Source organism: Monodon monoceros, unplaced genomic scaffold (assembly GCF_005190385.1).
Source record: "Monodon monoceros isolate NGI ecotype Baffin Bay Population unplaced genomic scaffold, NGI_Narwhal_1 Super_Scaffold_11, whole genome shotgun sequence".
Taxonomy (NCBI): Eukaryota; Metazoa; Chordata; class Mammalia; order Artiodactyla; family Monodontidae; genus Monodon; species Monodon monoceros.
In genome coordinates, this window is record NW_021703767.1 from 87,219,472 (window position 1) to 87,236,671 (window position 17,200).

At 38.3% G+C, this 17,200-nt stretch overlaps 1 protein-coding gene across 1 annotated transcript in view; it reads right to left on the reverse strand.

The window, feature by feature from the left end:
• MFN1 (mitofusin 1) overlaps nt 1–16,550 on the reverse strand; it is a 33,064-nt gene extending 16,514 nt beyond the window's left edge. The window contains exons 1-9 of the mRNA XM_029215141.1: nt 16,449–16,550; nt 15,022–15,137; nt 12,031–12,166; nt 10,640–10,802; nt 7,809–7,933; nt 6,375–6,483; nt 4,660–4,767; nt 1,472–1,625; nt 1,291–1,358 (exon numbers count right to left, since the gene is read on the reverse strand). Of these exons, the coding sequence (XP_029070974.1) occupies nt 1,291–1,358; nt 1,472–1,625; nt 4,660–4,767; nt 6,375–6,483; nt 7,809–7,933; nt 10,640–10,802; nt 12,031–12,166; nt 15,022–15,133 (975 nt within the window). The 5' untranslated portion in view covers nt 15,134–15,137; nt 16,449–16,550. The remainder of the gene's footprint in view (nt 1–1,290; nt 1,359–1,471; nt 1,626–4,659; nt 4,768–6,374; nt 6,484–7,808; nt 7,934–10,639; nt 10,803–12,030; nt 12,167–15,021; nt 15,138–16,448) is intronic.
• Between the last annotated feature and the right edge of the window lie 650 nt (nt 16,551–17,200).

Sequence of the window (17,200 nt, forward strand, 5' to 3'; positions counted from 1 at the left end):
GAAAGAGGTATAAATGTATAACTGAACAGTATATGATTTGGTAGGAGAAATCAATGACAAACACATGCACACAAACACACAGGAAGAAAGAAAAGCTCAATAAATAAGAAAAGACAAGGGAAACAATGATATGCTCCCCAATTATTTTCTCCATGGATGAAATGACTATAACTGGTAAGAGTGAGGAGAGCATTGAATCTCTTGTGAAAGCAAAAGGGAAAGAAGATAAACAATGGTCTTTGAGTAACTGGGATATCATATATCCTATAGCTTAGTTTGACAAGACACCTACTGATATCCTAGGGGCCTCTGAACAATCAGAAACATCTTACCAAGATAGCAGAGAATGGGTTTTCTTAAACACCTTGTCTTTATCTACCTAATGGTCTTTCTCCCTCTCACCAAATTAAAAATAGGGGATAGTGAGCAAATGGTTAATTTTAAATTCTGCCAAGTACATTCAATATTTATGTCCTTACTATTAAGACAGTTACTACTCATAAGGAAGAATAATTACTGATGGAAGTTTTTTTTCAGTTCTGAAGTATTTGTGTCCATCTGCAGATGAGAAGGAGATATGCAATCTAATAAGCACAACTAAGAGCTAAATTAGAGTCAAGAAGATTAACAGCTAGAGAATTTTTCTGTCAATGTAGAAAGTTTTAATGTCTCTGAATAAAACACCTACACCAAAACATAAGAGTATCTTCCCTCCCCAGTGCTGCACACACATTATCTATTCATGCACCTCAGCAGTTTAGATTCCTAAAATACAGGACCTATATCTTAATTATTTTTGTATTCCTTTGTTCAGGACATTTGGCATAAAACATGGAGAATTAACAGGTGACAATACAGTTTAGAAATGTAATTAACTTTTGTCCAATGACATTAAATATGTTCTATCAAAAAAGAAAATCTTCATTTTGCTCTATTATCCATTCCAACAGCAATTACATTTCTTTAATCTTGTGCCTGACTATTGAATATAGAATATTTTACCCACTGAACAACAAAATATTAGAAACTAGTGTCTCATTTAAATACAAATACATTAAAGAAAAAGAATAGGAAGAAATTACAATCTTTAATTTTCCATTCTTATGGATCATCCACTTTGCAGGGACTCTCTTTCTTCCAACTTTCCTCGTTTTACTTGCTGTGTCAGAAACTACACTAAATAACACCAAAGGTTATTGACAAAGGTAAGTAGTGAAAACAGAAGATTATGATCATTCCCCAACCAATGCTACAGTTTTACATTAGTCAGTACATTCACAAAATTCCTACCTCAAAGATTTGTTCAAAATTCTGAAACTCCTGCAATCTCGCCTGAAATCCTTCTGCAAGTGCCCCACCTGTAATATTTAGGTGAAGATTTTAAAACCTAGTATATAGCAAGATAAGATTTCTAGCATGCTATTTTTATAATCTATTTGTATTTCAAAAGGATGAAATAATGAATACATACCACCTTCTGGCATCCCCTGGGCTTTGTGCTTTCTAGCACTAAGAACTTCCTTTGCAGAAACAAAAAAGATACGATTCCGTGCTTCTAAAGGATCCACAACTTTGAGCTCCTCCACCAAGAAATGTAGGCATCTTTCCATGTGCTGTCTGCGTACCTAGAGAAAAACAGGGTATTAAAAGAATTCTAATAATTAAACAAATATAACAGTTACTGGCCTATACTAAACTCCACTTATAGTGATATTGTTACTATATGATACAGTAACAGTTGTCTTATATGTAACAAATCCAAAAATTCTAATAAATGAAGTTTGATACTTGCTGACAGGAAATCTTCCTCTTAACTTAATGATTCTTCCTTGAACATTTAATTTAAAATTCTGATGGACCATCAAATACTACACAACCATTAAGAAACATACTGTAGACAAACATTAGTGTTTAATGGCATGGGGAAAGGTTCCTAATTCTGTATTAAGGGTATATGATGTGTACATATATTTATGTAAATTAATAGGTGGCATGCAGGCAATACCCACAAAACTAGGTGGCATTTTAATTTCTTCCTTAAGCTTTTATTTTCCAAATTTTCTACAGTGAAGCTATTAATACCTTTAAAATCAGAAATTAAGTGCTACAATAAATTTGCTATAATGAAGTTATTTTTATTTTGAAATCAGAACATAGATGGTATATTTTTCTTCTAAAAAACACTGGGGGGACTTTCCTGGTGGTCCACTGGGTAAGACTTCACGCTCCCTATGCACGGGGCTCAGGTTCAATTCCTGATTGGGTAACTAGATCCCACACGCATGCTGCAACTAAGAGTTAGCAGGCCACAACTAAGAAGCCTGCATGCTGCAACTAAAAGGTCCCACATGCTGGAACGAAGATCCCACAAGCTGCAAATAAGACCCAGCGCAGCCTAAATAAATAAATTAAAATAAATATTAAAAAAAAAAAACTACCTGGAATTAAAATTGGGGAGAATGCATTAGCTAGGGATTGGAGCTCTAACTTTAGGTTTAACAATAGCACTTGGGTATCTAAATTAGGAAGAAGGATTGGAAGTTAGTTAGGGTTTAGTACCAGCCTTTAGCATTATGATAAGAGATCTCCATGTTAAGACTTAATAAAATTAAGCTAAATAGGAATGGAGAAGAACAATCTGTGGGTGATATTTCCTAATTCTCTGATGATTAAATGAGACCCCAATTTGAAAGAGTATGATTATAAAGCAAGAGTTAATAAAAACAGGATATAAATCATCATATTAAGCAAAATTTCAATTTGGGGGGTGAGGGGAAGAATGAAAGCAAATAATCTAACATGTGAATAGTGATGGGATAGTGTAAATTTCATTTTTTAATGCATTTTCTAAGTTTTTTTAATAATAAACACATACTACTATTAAAATCAGAAAAAGTAGTATCAAGCAAATTAAATACTATCTGTAGACCAAATACCAGATTCTCTACTCTTTTTAAAATGAAGTTTCTAAAACCACCAGCATGACTAAAATGAAAAACAAAAACAAAAAATACCAAGTGTTGGCAAGGATATAAATCACGTGGAACTCTCAATCTGGTGGTGGGAATATAAACTGGTATGAGCACTTCAGAAAACACTTGGGCTGTATTTATTAAAACAGCATATTCTTGGGAATTCCCTGGTAGTTCAGTGGTTAGGACTCTTTTGTTTTCACTGCCAACGGGGCGAGTTCAATCCCTGGTCAGGGAACTAAGATCCTGGTAAGCCACGTGGTGAGGCCAAAAAACAAACAATAAACCCCCAGCATATTCTTAATCTGTAATCCAGCAATTCTACTCCTAGATTGTACCCATGGATTACTGATTCCTGTGTTATTGACATTTTGAGTCCGATAAATCTTTGGTTTGGGGGCAGGAGCTGTTCTGTGTTATAGGATGCTTAACAGCATCACTAGCCTCTACCGACTAGATGCCAGTAGCACACACCCTCAATTGTGGCAACCAAAATATTCCCTGGGGGACAAAATCATGCAGCCACTTACACTGAGAACCACTGGTATATACTCAGCAGAAATATACACCAATGTGCACCAAAAAGACATATACAACAATATGCACAGGGACCTCTCTGGTGGCCCAGTGGTTAAGAATCCGTCTTGCAACACAGGGGATGCTGGTTCAATCCCTGGTCGGGGAATTAGGATCCCACATGCCACAGGGCAACTAAGCCCACGTGCCACAACTACAGACCTCACACGCCACAACTAAGGAGAAGCCCATGCACCGCAACAAGACCCGACACAGGCAAAAAATAAATAAAAGAAAAAGAATATGCACAGCAGCGTTATTCATGATAGCTAAAAACAGGAAATTTATCCAAATGCCCATAACTATCAAAATGAACAGATCAATTGTTATTCATAGGATGAAATACCACACAGCAATGCACTTCAGCTATGCACAACAGTATGCATACATACCACAAATATAATGTTGAGCAAAAAACCTGACATAGAAGTAGATACTATGTGATTCCATTACATAAAGTTGAACAACCAGAAAAATTAATCTAGGGTATCAGAAGACATGGTAAGTGGTTATTCTTGGGTTGGAGGATAGAGGCTGGAAACGGGGGGTACTGGGGTGCTGGAATGTTCTGCTTCTTGATCTGGATCCTTCTTGATCTGGATCCTTACACAGGTGTCAAATCTGTAAATTCACTGAGCTGGACACTTATGATTTGTACACTTTTCTGTCATGTTATATTTAAATAGAGAATTTAAAAAAACAGGGGACTTCCCTGGTGGCGCAGTGGTTAAGACTTCGCCCTCCCAATGCAGGGGGCCCGGGTTCGATCCCTGGTCAGGAAACTAGATCGGCAAGCTGCAACTAAGGAGCCTGCCTGCCTGCGACTAAGATCCAGCACAACCAAATAAATAAATAAATATTAAAACAACAACAACAACAAAGAAACAGAAGGACATTTCAAGATCTAAAATGATTAGATAGTACTTTTATAACTTTCCTTCAAAGTAGCTTAATACTCTGTCTCTATCACATATCCACTTCAGGTTTTCTGTAACTATATTCTTCTCAAGAGAATAGCTGCTTATCATGTTCTATTCTATGAGATGTATTGTTTCTTCAGATAGCAATGTACATGACTGTACTTCAAAACTTACAGAAAAAAATAACTTACATCTTCCATATATTCTGGCTCTGATGCAGAGGCATCCCAACGATTATTCAGAATAAAAATATTAGGCTTGGAAAGTCGCTCATTTACCTTGTGAAAAAACTGTTTTTCCTGAAAAACATGAAATATCCAACAGTATGTTTACTTTTTAAAGCTACTTTATTTTTACCTTTATACTTGAAACTTTATTTGAATTTCAAAGTTTGAACCATTTAACAACAGTGATAACACCCACTGATAAAGGATCCCAAAGCACTCTGAGCATTAAACTTTTAAAGATGACAAAACTGGGCTTCCCTGGTGGTGCAGTGGTTGGAAGTCCGCCTGCCGATGCAGGGGATGCGGGTTCGTGCCCCGGTCCGGGAGGGTCCCACACGCCGCGGAGCGGCTGGGCCCTGTGAGCCATGGCCACTGAGCCTGCGCGTCCGGAGCCTGTGCTCCACGACGGGAGGGGCTGCAGCGGTGAGAGGACCGCGTACCACAAAAAAAAATTAAAAAAAAAAAGATGACAAAACCAAGATATAAGAAAGCAAAAGTTAAGATTTTCCTGCTCCTCCCGTCAGTCTTTTTTTGAAATTCAATTTAACCAATATTTATCTGTTTCTACTATATGCATGACATAAAAGATACTACTAGATATGACAGTCCATATTTTTAAAAAGCTACCTCACATCTTTTTGAAGATTTAGACTAAGTAAATAATAATGTAAGACACATGTACAACACATCGTAATAAACAATAAAGGTATATGCCATAAATAGTATAAATATCCAATTGAAATTAGGAAATGCTCCATAAAGAAGGAAGTGGTGATAAAGATGGGCTTGAAAAGTACTGACAACAGGGCTTTTTGAAGGATGAAAAATTGGGAGGGGGAAGAACTGTGCACAAAGAATAACATAAACAAAGGTACCAAAGTCAGGATGTGTATCAAAGTTTGTTTATCCAACACCTAAATAACGCAGTTACTCTAAAACAGGTTTTAAACATTTCCCTATTTTTTATACCATCAGGTTGTAAACAACTGTCAGTGTTGTCACAGCAACACGGTTTATGTGACATAGATCGGGCCATATAAACACTAATAACACGGTGACAAAACAGGTCTTGCTGGTAACACCTAGGTTTTAATGGTGTTTGGCCATTTATATGCTTTTGATGAATAACATTTTTTTAAGATTATACAATAGTTTTGGATATTAGATATTGAAACTCTGGAAAGTTTATTTGAAATAAGTCTGGCTCTAGACATTCTGGATAAATAATCTTCTATGTTTGACAGCAGCTTATAGTGTACACAGGTAAGCTGAAACCTACAGTGCACACAGATAAAGCTGGAAAAGGCTGACAAAACTCAAAGTATGAAAAGCCTTGCCTGACAGATAGGGAGGTGAGGTGGGAGTGTTATACTTTATTCAAAAGACTTAAGCCAACAGCCTAACAATTCTGATGCCTATTCCTTCAGAAACTTGTAAATAACCACAGTGAATGTCAACAACACACATGTATCACACCGTGATCTCAAATATTCACTAGAAGCTAGAGCCATCAAACCAGAATCAGCCCTTCCAATCCCACAGAAACACAAACCCCTTCGTTCACCTCTGATATTAAAGCTTCTTTCTAATCCATGACTTGGATTTCCTTCACTTTTCAGAATTAAAACAGACATCATTTCATTTCCTATCATTCAAACAAAATAATGATTAGACCCTACCGTATTCATTAGAGTTGATTCAGAGTTTGCAACCAAAACGAAGACATCAGCATCTAAGCAAAACTTATCAATCCAGCTATCCAGCTCTGTAGTGACATCTGTACCTGGACTAATGGGAATAAAATAAGAATTGTGTTATATATTCTTTAAAAAGAAAATTTAGATTACAGAGAGATAATTTTTTTAAACTTTTAAGAATTAGTTGAAGTCTAAAGGATAGGATTTCTACCAGTTATCAGTCTGAAGCCTAGGAGATTTAAATTACTTTCTCAGCTATAAGACAGCAGTTGTGGAAAGCTGAGAATCTGTGCTTTATATACTTCTATTCTGCTGACAACCCCCAGAGCCTGTCCAATCAACAACTTAACAAATGCTAAAAAAGTTTATTTACTGAAGAGAGAAAACTTCGTGATTTTTGACAAAGCAAGTAACATGTTCACTATTTTAATCTTTTAAATCTTTATGCTTTGGAAGATTGAAAATAAGCAATGGAAAAAAACAAAATAAAACCTAGGCTAATATACAACCTATACTATAAAAAGTATAGTCCAACTATCTATACATTGACTTGATATGTCCTGTGACAAATTGGCAAGTTAACAGGTTGGGGTCATGGATACAGTTTGGCCATGAAATAAAGAAAAATTAATTAGTTAATATTATATTTAAACCAAATATTTTAATTTCCCAAGCACCTTCTCTCATCTGAGCTATTTCTGTTGATTACTTGAAACTCGCTTTCAATCAAAAGGGAAGACCCTCAACCAAAAAAATAAAGATTTCCATAGAACACTGAAATTTTAACTGAAGAAAACAAAAGAGCACACCACAATTTAAAAAAATCATTTAACTACTTTTTTTGGTTAAGGACTCTGCTAAAGAGATATGCATTATCATTTTATTAAGCACCAGTGTAGTAGGATGATTTTTGAAAAAACATATTAAATGCAGGTTAATCAGAAGAGCCTGAATAAATTACAAAAGCATGCGATTAATTCTTGAATAATGAAAAGCTGTATGAACTGTCCAGCGGTTATTTTGGGAAACTAAGTCTCAAGAATAATTACTGATTAAAAATAATACCTATTTAGAGTTATCTATCTAGGTATCTAGAATGAGACAATCTCTAAGGCCCAACCAATTATCCAAACTACAAAGTCAGTCTAGAGAAAAAGTGACAATTCTTGAAATTTCCTGTAATAGAATTAAACTGATAAATTGGCACTTTTATGAAACCATTAAAAAACAAAAAAATAATAACTTATCTATTCCATTACAATCTAGCAAATGAGAACAAAGCAGCAATTGAACATTTTTTTTTAAGCAACTGAACATTTAAAAACTTTACGTACTACATGCTAGAAGCAAGCAGCATTTCTAAAAAAAAAAAAAATACAAATACATACGTATAAAACAATTCATATGTAATTTTACCTATCCACTAAAACCAGGTCATCTCTCAAGAGGGCACATTTTGCCTTTGGCCAAAACACATGTACAAGACAGCCAGCTTTCAAATCTTTGTCCATATGAAGGGCATGGGCCAGCTGATTAACTGTCTAAAGTGGGAAGGAAAGAAAAAATAAAACTCTACTTGTAACAAAATTCAATAAAAATTTAAAATATTATGATTTGGTACATTTATTTCTGCAAAACATGTAGAAAAAGCAGAACTTTAAATCTTTTGAAGTAAAACCATCTGAGCAATCTTGAGAAACCTGAGGTTTAAAATTACCAAGTAGGAAAAAAAATAAGGCCTTGAAACCGTTTACTCATACCATTCAACAACGATAATCTGGGCTGGAAACATTCTAAATGTCCAACAAATGGAACTCTGGCAATGAATCCCATGCAACCCCTGAAATTGATATTGTATGTATGAAAAGAAATTCACAATATATTAAGAGAAAAAAAGTAAATCAGAAAATAGCATATATGGGACTTCCCTGGTGGTGCAGTGGTTAAGAATCCACCTGCCAATGCAGGGTATATGGGTTCGATCCCTGGTCCGGGAAGATCCCACATGCCGCGGAGCAACTAAGCCCATGCACCACAACTACTAAGTCTGTGCTTTAGAGCCCACGAGCCACAACTACTGAGCCTGCATGCCACAACTATTGGCCCGCCTGTGCGCCTAGAGCCCGTGCTCCACAACAAGAGAAGCCATCGCAATAAGAAGCCCGCACACTGCAACGAAGAGTAGCCCCTGCTCATTGCAACTAAAGAAAGGCCACGTGTAGCAATGAAGACCCAGTGCAGCCAAATAAATAATAAACAAAATTATTTAAAAAAAGAAAGAAAATAGCATATATGATATAAAACCATTTTGTTTTAAAAATACAGAGAAACACCAATGTAACTCTATAGCAAAGAATTTCCACTGAATTTAGAAGTTTAAGAGTTTGGAGTTTCTTTTCTTTTTGCCTAATTGTATTTTCTGACTCTTCTAAAATGAGTTTATTGCTTAGTAATAAGGGGGGAAAAATAAAGGAACGTCACTAGGCAGTTATTTATTCACACAAGCCTGCTTTATATCAATGACTATGCCTTCTCTTTCCATTTAAATTTCCTAAAATATTTCTATTTCTCAAGATGACTTCTGACACACATTAGTTCATTACCTTTCTTGTATGTGTTAAACATACAATTAAGTACAAAGGGCTTAAGACAAAATTAATAATCAAGGAAAGGGCATCAGTACACATACCTCGATGGTTCTTTTGTGATTTGTACGAAATTTTAAAGGGAAACATCTATTTTCAAATGGGCACAATAGTCCTGATCAGGCTTGAAGTGAATCTCCACAGTGACAATGTTAGGTAGGGGTTTTTCTGCTTGCTTTCATAAACTTTTTGATAGAATTATAAACTTGTATTAAAATCCTGATACCTGGGCTTCCCTGGTGGCGCAGTGGTTAGGAATCCACCTGCCAATGCAGGGGATGCAGGTTCGAGCGCTGGTCCGGGAGGATCCCACATGCCACGGAGCAGCTGGGCCTGTGTGCCACAACTACTGAACCTGTGCTCTAGAGTCTGCGTGACACAACTACTGAAGCCCGCGAGCCACAACTACTGAAGCCTGCGTGCCTAGAGGCTGTGCTCCACAACGAGAAGCTACCGCAATGAGAAACCAACGCGCTGCAACGAAGAGTAACCCCCACTCGCCGCAAGTAGAGGAAGCCGGTGAGTAGCAACGAAGACCCAACGCAGTCAAAAATAAATTAATTTAATTAAAAAAAGAAATCCTGATACCTTACCTGTAAAATTAAAATAATAAAAACACCCATCTGACAGAGTTGTAGTGAGATTTGAGTTATTACAAGTATTTAGAATAGTGTCTGCTACTTATCTTGATTACAAAATAAGCGATTCCTTCATTTGTATGGCTTAAAAGCTTGAAAAATATTTTCATAAATATCATCTTATTTATTGTTTGTAAGTAATCTGAAGGGTATTAGATTGAGTTACTTTCTCTGATCAAACAGCAAACTCACAGGAGGACTAGACCTATGAATTCACCTACAGTTTAGCCAAAACTAAAATAGCATGGATCTTCACACACTGAACTTTTGCATTTGTGGGAGAGCTCTTACGACTTAAGAGAAAGTGAGTATAGTGAGAAGCAGTGCCTTTTACCAATTGCTTTCATTGCGGAGTAAATATCTTGCATCCTAATTGCTTTTTATTTTTGTCTGGCTGAAAAAAAATCTAGTGCCACTGAATTCCTTAAGAAATTTATGAAAGGTAGGGAACTACCACTGGCCTTTATCTGATAAAGCTGTAACATTTATTAATGAATATGCTTACCAAATATTCCAAAGGCAAAAACAGTTTCTAAAGGCACAGATGTGTCAAAAACGATTCCAGAGCTCAATTTTTTAAACAAAGTTTTCTTTAGAAAGACAAGATTTGAGATTAAACAGCAACAACACACTTCAATAATGTTCTTTTCACCAGGAACACTATTTTAAAAATTTTATAAACTTTTAATTCTAATTTACTTTCATTTAGTTGAGGACAGGTTTTATTCTCCCAGTAACCTAGCTCTGAAGCAAAAGAATTTTAGAAAATTCAAAATATTAGTGATGGTTTTAAAAGCTATGAATAGAAATACTAATGGTTCTTCCATTAGTATTTCTTTTAAAAAATTTTTACAAGTATCTTAAAAAGTATCTTAAAAGTATCTTCTTGTAAAAAATTTTTTAAAAGAACAAGTTAAGGACATTATGTCAGGTACATTATGTTGCTAAAGATCAAACAGTATACCTTCACATTCTTTTTTTCATCTGACCCTTCTGTCATGAGATAGGCTTTATCTCCATCCGTTCCTTCAACACTCAGGAAGCAATTGGTTGTATGGCCAATTCCACTAGGGAGGACTTTATCCCACAACATGGCATTGATAACAGAGCTCTTCCCACTGCTTGTCCTGAAGAATGAATACACAAAATCATGACAAAACATAATGGTAAAAACTTTGTTCTTTCACTGGGTCAAAGGCCAACTTTTTTAGAATGCAAATTTTGTAAAAAAAATTTCATCAGATTACAATCTGAAATCACAGCCCACTCTTCCCATCACAAGATGTGGTCTAACATCCCATCTTAAATCTGGGCTGGACCTTTTTCACACGCAAAGCTCATTCCTATTTCTTCTTCTCAAGCAGGACAACTGAGTCATCACTTCTCCAGGAGGCCTCTTCCCTCCCACTCCTATACCACCCTAACCTGGGGTAGGGCCTCTTTCATGGACCTACTTCATACTAGACTCTGTTTAAGGCCCTGAGAATATGGTCAAGTGGAAGAAGCAGATAACAACATAAAACAAAAACCAAACAAAAACAGAGCTTTGAGAAAAGTTTTCAAGGACATAAACAGGGTGCTTTAGCAGAGAATAACTGAGAAGGAATACCTTAGAGTGGTCCGGAAAGGTTTCTGCTGTAGTAACATTTAGGATGAGATTTGAAGAGTGAGGAGTCAGACATACAACAAGGCAAAGAGAATTCTAGGCATAGGAAATTGCAAGTGCTAAAGCCCTAAGATGGGAAATAGCTTAGAAGGCCTATGAGGTTAGTGAGTAAATAAATGCTTCTATTGGTGAACAGCACATGGTATCTGAACAACCAAGTGGGGGCCTCGTCATTTCTCTTTGCATCTCTAGTACCTAACAGAGTGATTGGTACATAGGTAGTTAACAAATGGTCCTTAAATTAACGTATGAGCTGTGGCAGAAATCATTCTACCACTCCAGAAGTTTCATTAAGGAATTGCACTTCTTATTCTCCCTCTGGGAATCATGGAGCTGAAAATCCTTTTGGAAGGCACACCTGATAATCAATAGAAACTTAAAAAGAGTAAGTCACAAATTATACTTATCTGTTTTTCTATTCTTACAGCTGGCTAAGAAGCCAATTCTTAGAGATAAGCATTCTTAAAAAGCAAAAATATAGCTTCATAAAGCTATATTTTATACCAGGAGCTAAAATGAACAAGTTCTTTTACATGCTAATAGCTTTAACATTTAATACAGGCAGAAACTGTTGTGAAGAGAAGAGGAAAGAATATCACTTGCTGCAACATCAGAAACAGAGCTGCGGATATGATCAAGAAAAGCTAATATCTGGAAACTACCCTTGAGAAGAAATAATAAAGGATTACCTGCCAAAAAATGCCACTTTCATATGTCTCCGAGACAGCACCTCACCAATGATGGAAAGCTTATTTTTATACCTCTGTATTTCTATCAGATCATCCTCAGTAGCTACTCGGTCAAGTTCTGGATTCTTGTATGTTGCTGTAAAATTGAAACAGTATTAGAGAAAGTAATATAGATGAATATTAAGTTAATTATAAAACAGAATACTTAAGATATACATATATTTGGGTTTTGTTCTATATTAACATGATATTTGAAAATAAAAATAACATGGTATCTGAATATTCGGTAAAAGGTGAATGCCTTGTTGTAATGGGTCATAAGAATACTGCCCAAAAGAATTTCAAAATTATTAAAAATGACAGGGGTCCAGTCAAAAGGGTATTTATTATTCATCTAGGTCTCAAAGATACAAAATACACACCTAAGACAAAAAAGCATTTCTGAACAGTGAAACTAGAACCTAATATCCATCTATTATTATTCCACCCTGACAGGAGCTTCAAATCTTGAACTGAGAAGAGGGATTCACATGCTAAGGGTGAGGTTTGAATGGGCAGTCTCCCCAAAATAAAGATATGGTTCAAGGAGGTCTTCAAGCTAGGTAAGACCTTGCTGTCTTACTACTTCTTGTCTGCTTCCCACAGGGGTGGAGCAAGACAGCTCCCTTGAACATGAATGAAAAGAGAATTGCAGACTGTAACCCACTCCTGTCAGGTTTGGGAGTAACTGCCTACCCCAGCCCCAATCTCTCTTCCTCCAGAGATGGGGGTAGCTGGGAAAGCAACGATTTGAAAAGTAGGAAAGTATCTCAGTTTTGTTTATATTTCAGGAATATACATTTTACATATTTTTCCACCTCATTTTGAAGGTGAAAACATGAAGATTCATTTGGCTATCTGAATGGTCCTAATTAGAGACAAATACTGACACAACTTACTGAGTGACCATCTAATTAAACTTAAGCTTCACATCTCACCATACTTTTCAAGTACATTGATAAAATATGTGCAATTTGGTGAATACAGGCAAGACTGGCTTAAATACCATTACATTCATCTTTGTTTTTCATTTCATTCTTGCTCTTCTACGTGCTTCCTGATTTACTTGCTTTGCCTCTTTTTTGCAACAATTTTTTCTGAGGTTTTAGAACCAGTAATGTAAGCAGATAGGTTAGGGGGTCCCTGGAGAAAGAGAACCAGAAATGGCTTTCTTGACTTAAGAGAATCCATTCTGGCCCAAGCCATTTTGTGATCTAAGCCTGGCCACAATGCTTGTCCTTGAACAGGTCTCAGTAATTGATGATCTTAAGGGAACAAAGGAATGCAGCAAAAGAGAAAGGGCAGTCAAACAATAGTGAGTGATAAAGCAGAGTCCTAGTTCCTCCTCAAGAGACATACATGTGTGTATGTGTGTGTGTGTGTGTGTGTGTGTGTGTGTGTGTATCTATCTATCTATCTATCTATCTTTGCGTTCTGCAGGAACTAAAGTCCCCACCCAGGTGGAGAACTGAATGATGATGTTGACCCTCCTGACTTCAGTCAACCAAGACCTGGACTCTGTTGATCTTTGCTCCAATTCTATGCTGAATTCTCCTCTGCTCAAGCCCCTTCATAAATACACATGTACCCTTAGCTTAAAAGTTCCCCAATTTTGCTGTTTGAGGACACACTGCTTTGGGAAAGATCCCCAGTGTTCTCCTTACCTGCTGCAAGTAATAAAACCTTCCTTCTCCCGATCTGTGGTTTGGTTGTGTCTACTGGCTCGATACCCACCAACAACAGTAACATTGAATTCAGATTCTAAAGCTGGATTCACTAGCTCCTAGAGTAATAGCTCCTAGCATCTATTACATGCTCAATACACAGAAGATGTTACATTTAACTTCATTTTCACTTCCCATCAACTTTTGTAGAATAAAATATTATTCAAAAGTCACCATGCCAGCTCAAATTCTTTCCAAATTGAAAACTAAGATTCTGAACCAGTATTTTTTTCCTCATTCAACAGCAAAACTTGTGTCAGATCTGGTAATACGGACAAAATAATAAGGCAGGATCCCTACTCTCAAGAAACTCAAAATCTGGTGAAAGAGTATTAGGAAGGACAAGGAAAAAAGTTTGATTCTACCAACCTACCAAATGTTTTCCCACTGTCACAGGAGTTTACAGAATCCCTCCCTTTTCACTGTATGCTTGAAGGTCAACAATTATCTCTAAAGTAGTATTTCCCAGTATGACATTCTCACCACCTTTGTTTGAACAGTTACACTCTGTTTAAGAAAACTCCTTTTGCCCTTTTCCCACTGCATCCCAGCCTCATTTGAGAAGATAAGAAAGGTCTCAGATCTTGGTTTAACTGCTGAGTTGATGGGGGTGATAAGTATAATGGCTAAATGTGGGCTGCCTGACTTTCAGTCTGGGCATTTACTAGCTGCGTGATCTTTGGTAAGCTGCTTACCTTTTCTGTGCCTTAGTTCCTTCATTTTTTTTTTTTTTTTTTTTTTGCGGTACGCGGGCCTCTCACTGTTGTGGCCTCTCCCTTTGCGGACCACAGGCTCCGGACACGCAGGCTCAGCAGCCATGGCTCACGGGCCTAGCCGCTCCGCGGCATGTGGAATCTTCCCGGACCGGGGCACGAACCCGTGTCCCCTGCATTGGCAGGCAGACTCTCAACCACTGCGCCACCAGGGAAGCCCTCCTTCATTTTTAAAATGAGTATGATTAAAATCTACCTCAGTGTTGATTTGAGGATTAAATGAGTTATTAATAAAATAAAGTGCTTAGAATAGGACCTCACATATGCACTTTGTTCTTAGTTGCTATTAATATAATTCAATCTTCCTCTTTTGGAGGGCAGAAGTGGGTTTTATTTGTTATGGTATCTCTCATAGAGCACAATCCCCTGTATGTGTTCAGTAACCAAGGTTGAAAGAATAAAGCACCTTTATATATTTTCAAAAGTAATTATTTAAAAAACTTAGAGGAGCTAACCTTCAACAAAATGTGATCCTTCAGTAACAAACTCCAGTAACTGGTCAAAGATTGCTGTAATTGTCTTCTTAGCCAGCACAAAGTGCTTCAGTGGAGAAGCAGTTTCTGCCATTATGCTGAAAATAAAAAGTTAGAAAAGTACAAATTAAACTGGATGATAAAGACATGTGAGTTAACAACACTTCAGCAACATTAACTCCCCAATGAAACAAACTTCCAAACTTTTAGATTTATTTCTGGGGCGAAGAAGTGTTTTATTTATATATTCACTTTTTGGCTGCCTCGGGTGCGGCGCGGGGGGTTCCAGAGTGCGTGGGCTCTGTAGTTGGGGCATGCAGGCTCTCTAGTTGTGGAGCGCGGGCTTAGTTACCCCGTGGCATGTGGGATCTTAGTTCCCCAACCAGGGATAGATTGAACCTGCGTCCCCCGGCATTGCAGGACGGATTCCTAACCACTGGATCACCAGGGAAGTCCCTGGGGGAGAAGTGTTTTAGTCAGACAATTAAAGACTACTTTTGCGTGATACTCCACTAAAGTAAGTGAATTCAATTGGCCAAAATCTTGATTGCAATTTCTACTTTAGTTCCCTTTGCTGATGATGAAACTGGCCAAATTCTGATTGCATGTGACTCTTAACTACATCAGGGAACACGGCAGCGAGTGACATGAAGCCAAGTTCACGAACAGTAACTAAGTTATTACGTTTTTCAACCTGGACCTCTAGGTGAGTGGAGGTGGATATGCAGAATGAGGAAATAAAATTCCAAGATCATAATGCAATACTAACGTTTAGAAAGAAGTAGTTCTCATCACAACAAATAAGGAGGCAAGGCTTAAAGCGAGTATTAACGTTTCCAGCCAAAGTACCAAGAACTTCAAGGAGTGTAAGTTAAGAAAAATAAGTTTTGGTGGCAGCTTCTCCTGAAAAGACACCAAACAAAAACGATCACACACCAGTCTAATCCTGGTATGCATGTGTGTCAAATGGAGCAAAGGAGCCATAAAGAAGGCTGAGCCTTCCAAAGCGTCAGGAAATGACTGACCAAAGGGGACAAGCGGGAAAGCACGGTGCGGGTAACAACTCGGTTCAGCTGGTGGTGAACGCCGACCTTGGAGAAAGGCCTTCCCAGTCCTCCACACCAGGCTCAGGAGCCCCGCCCGCAGGGCTCGGGGCCAGACCCCACCCCTGGCCCGCTTGCGCCGGCCCCGGCTCACGGTATCCCGGGCTCCGGGCTCACGGGCTCCGCGGGCCTAACCCGGTCGCCAGCCCTACTCGCAACGGCAGCAGCTCCCTCCTTTTCCGCAGGACCGCGGCGGCGCCTCGTCACAGAGCGCCCCACGCACGACTCCTCGCCCCCTGCCCCCGGCAGGACGAAGGTCACCCGAGCAAAGTGAACCGGCCCGCGGCCGAGGCTGCGGGCACTCACCCCGTCCCGGCTCCGACTTGTCACCCAGCAACCGCACCTCTGCCACAGCCCTCAGGCCGCCTCATTCTTCCAAGTGAGGCTGGGAGACTGGGAGGCGGTGGGAGGAGAAGCAAGAGGGCGGTCACTTCCGGTCTCTTGCCCTTCCCGATTTGGTTTGGCTCCGTAACCGGAAGTGATCTACTCCGAGCGCCATTTTTCTTAAGGGCAGAAGGCAAGGAATTGTTGTGAGCAGGTAATGCATCCAGAAGAATGTTTTTCCTTTCACCCCCAACTTGTGCATCGCCTCCCTCTCCCTTCAAAGTTTCCAAAGCTCTGCCCAGCCTAGGCGTAGCTAGCTGTCAGTAGCTCGTTTAGTGAGGGAGAGCTAAAAGGAGGAGGGGTGAGATGAGGTGGAGTTAGGGTGTCAGACAAGGATTCCTGCTTACTCCGCCAGCAGCAATAAAGGAAAACCTTTTGACCTCTCCACTACCCTCTGTTCTTGTGTGATTCACTTCCTGAGCTTGGAGTATAGCGGTGTGTGAGGCCACTTCATTTTTCTGAGCCTCATCTACAAAATCAGAGTACTAATAATACCTACTTTGTGGGTAGGCTCTACTACCCAGTTATTCAACCAAACACTAATCTAGGTATTACTGGGAAAGTATTTGTGATTAATATCTATAATCAGTTGACTCTATGTAAAAGAGATTAGTTTGGGTAATCTGGGTGTGCTTGATCCAATCAGTTAAAAGACTTTAAGAGCAGAACCGAGG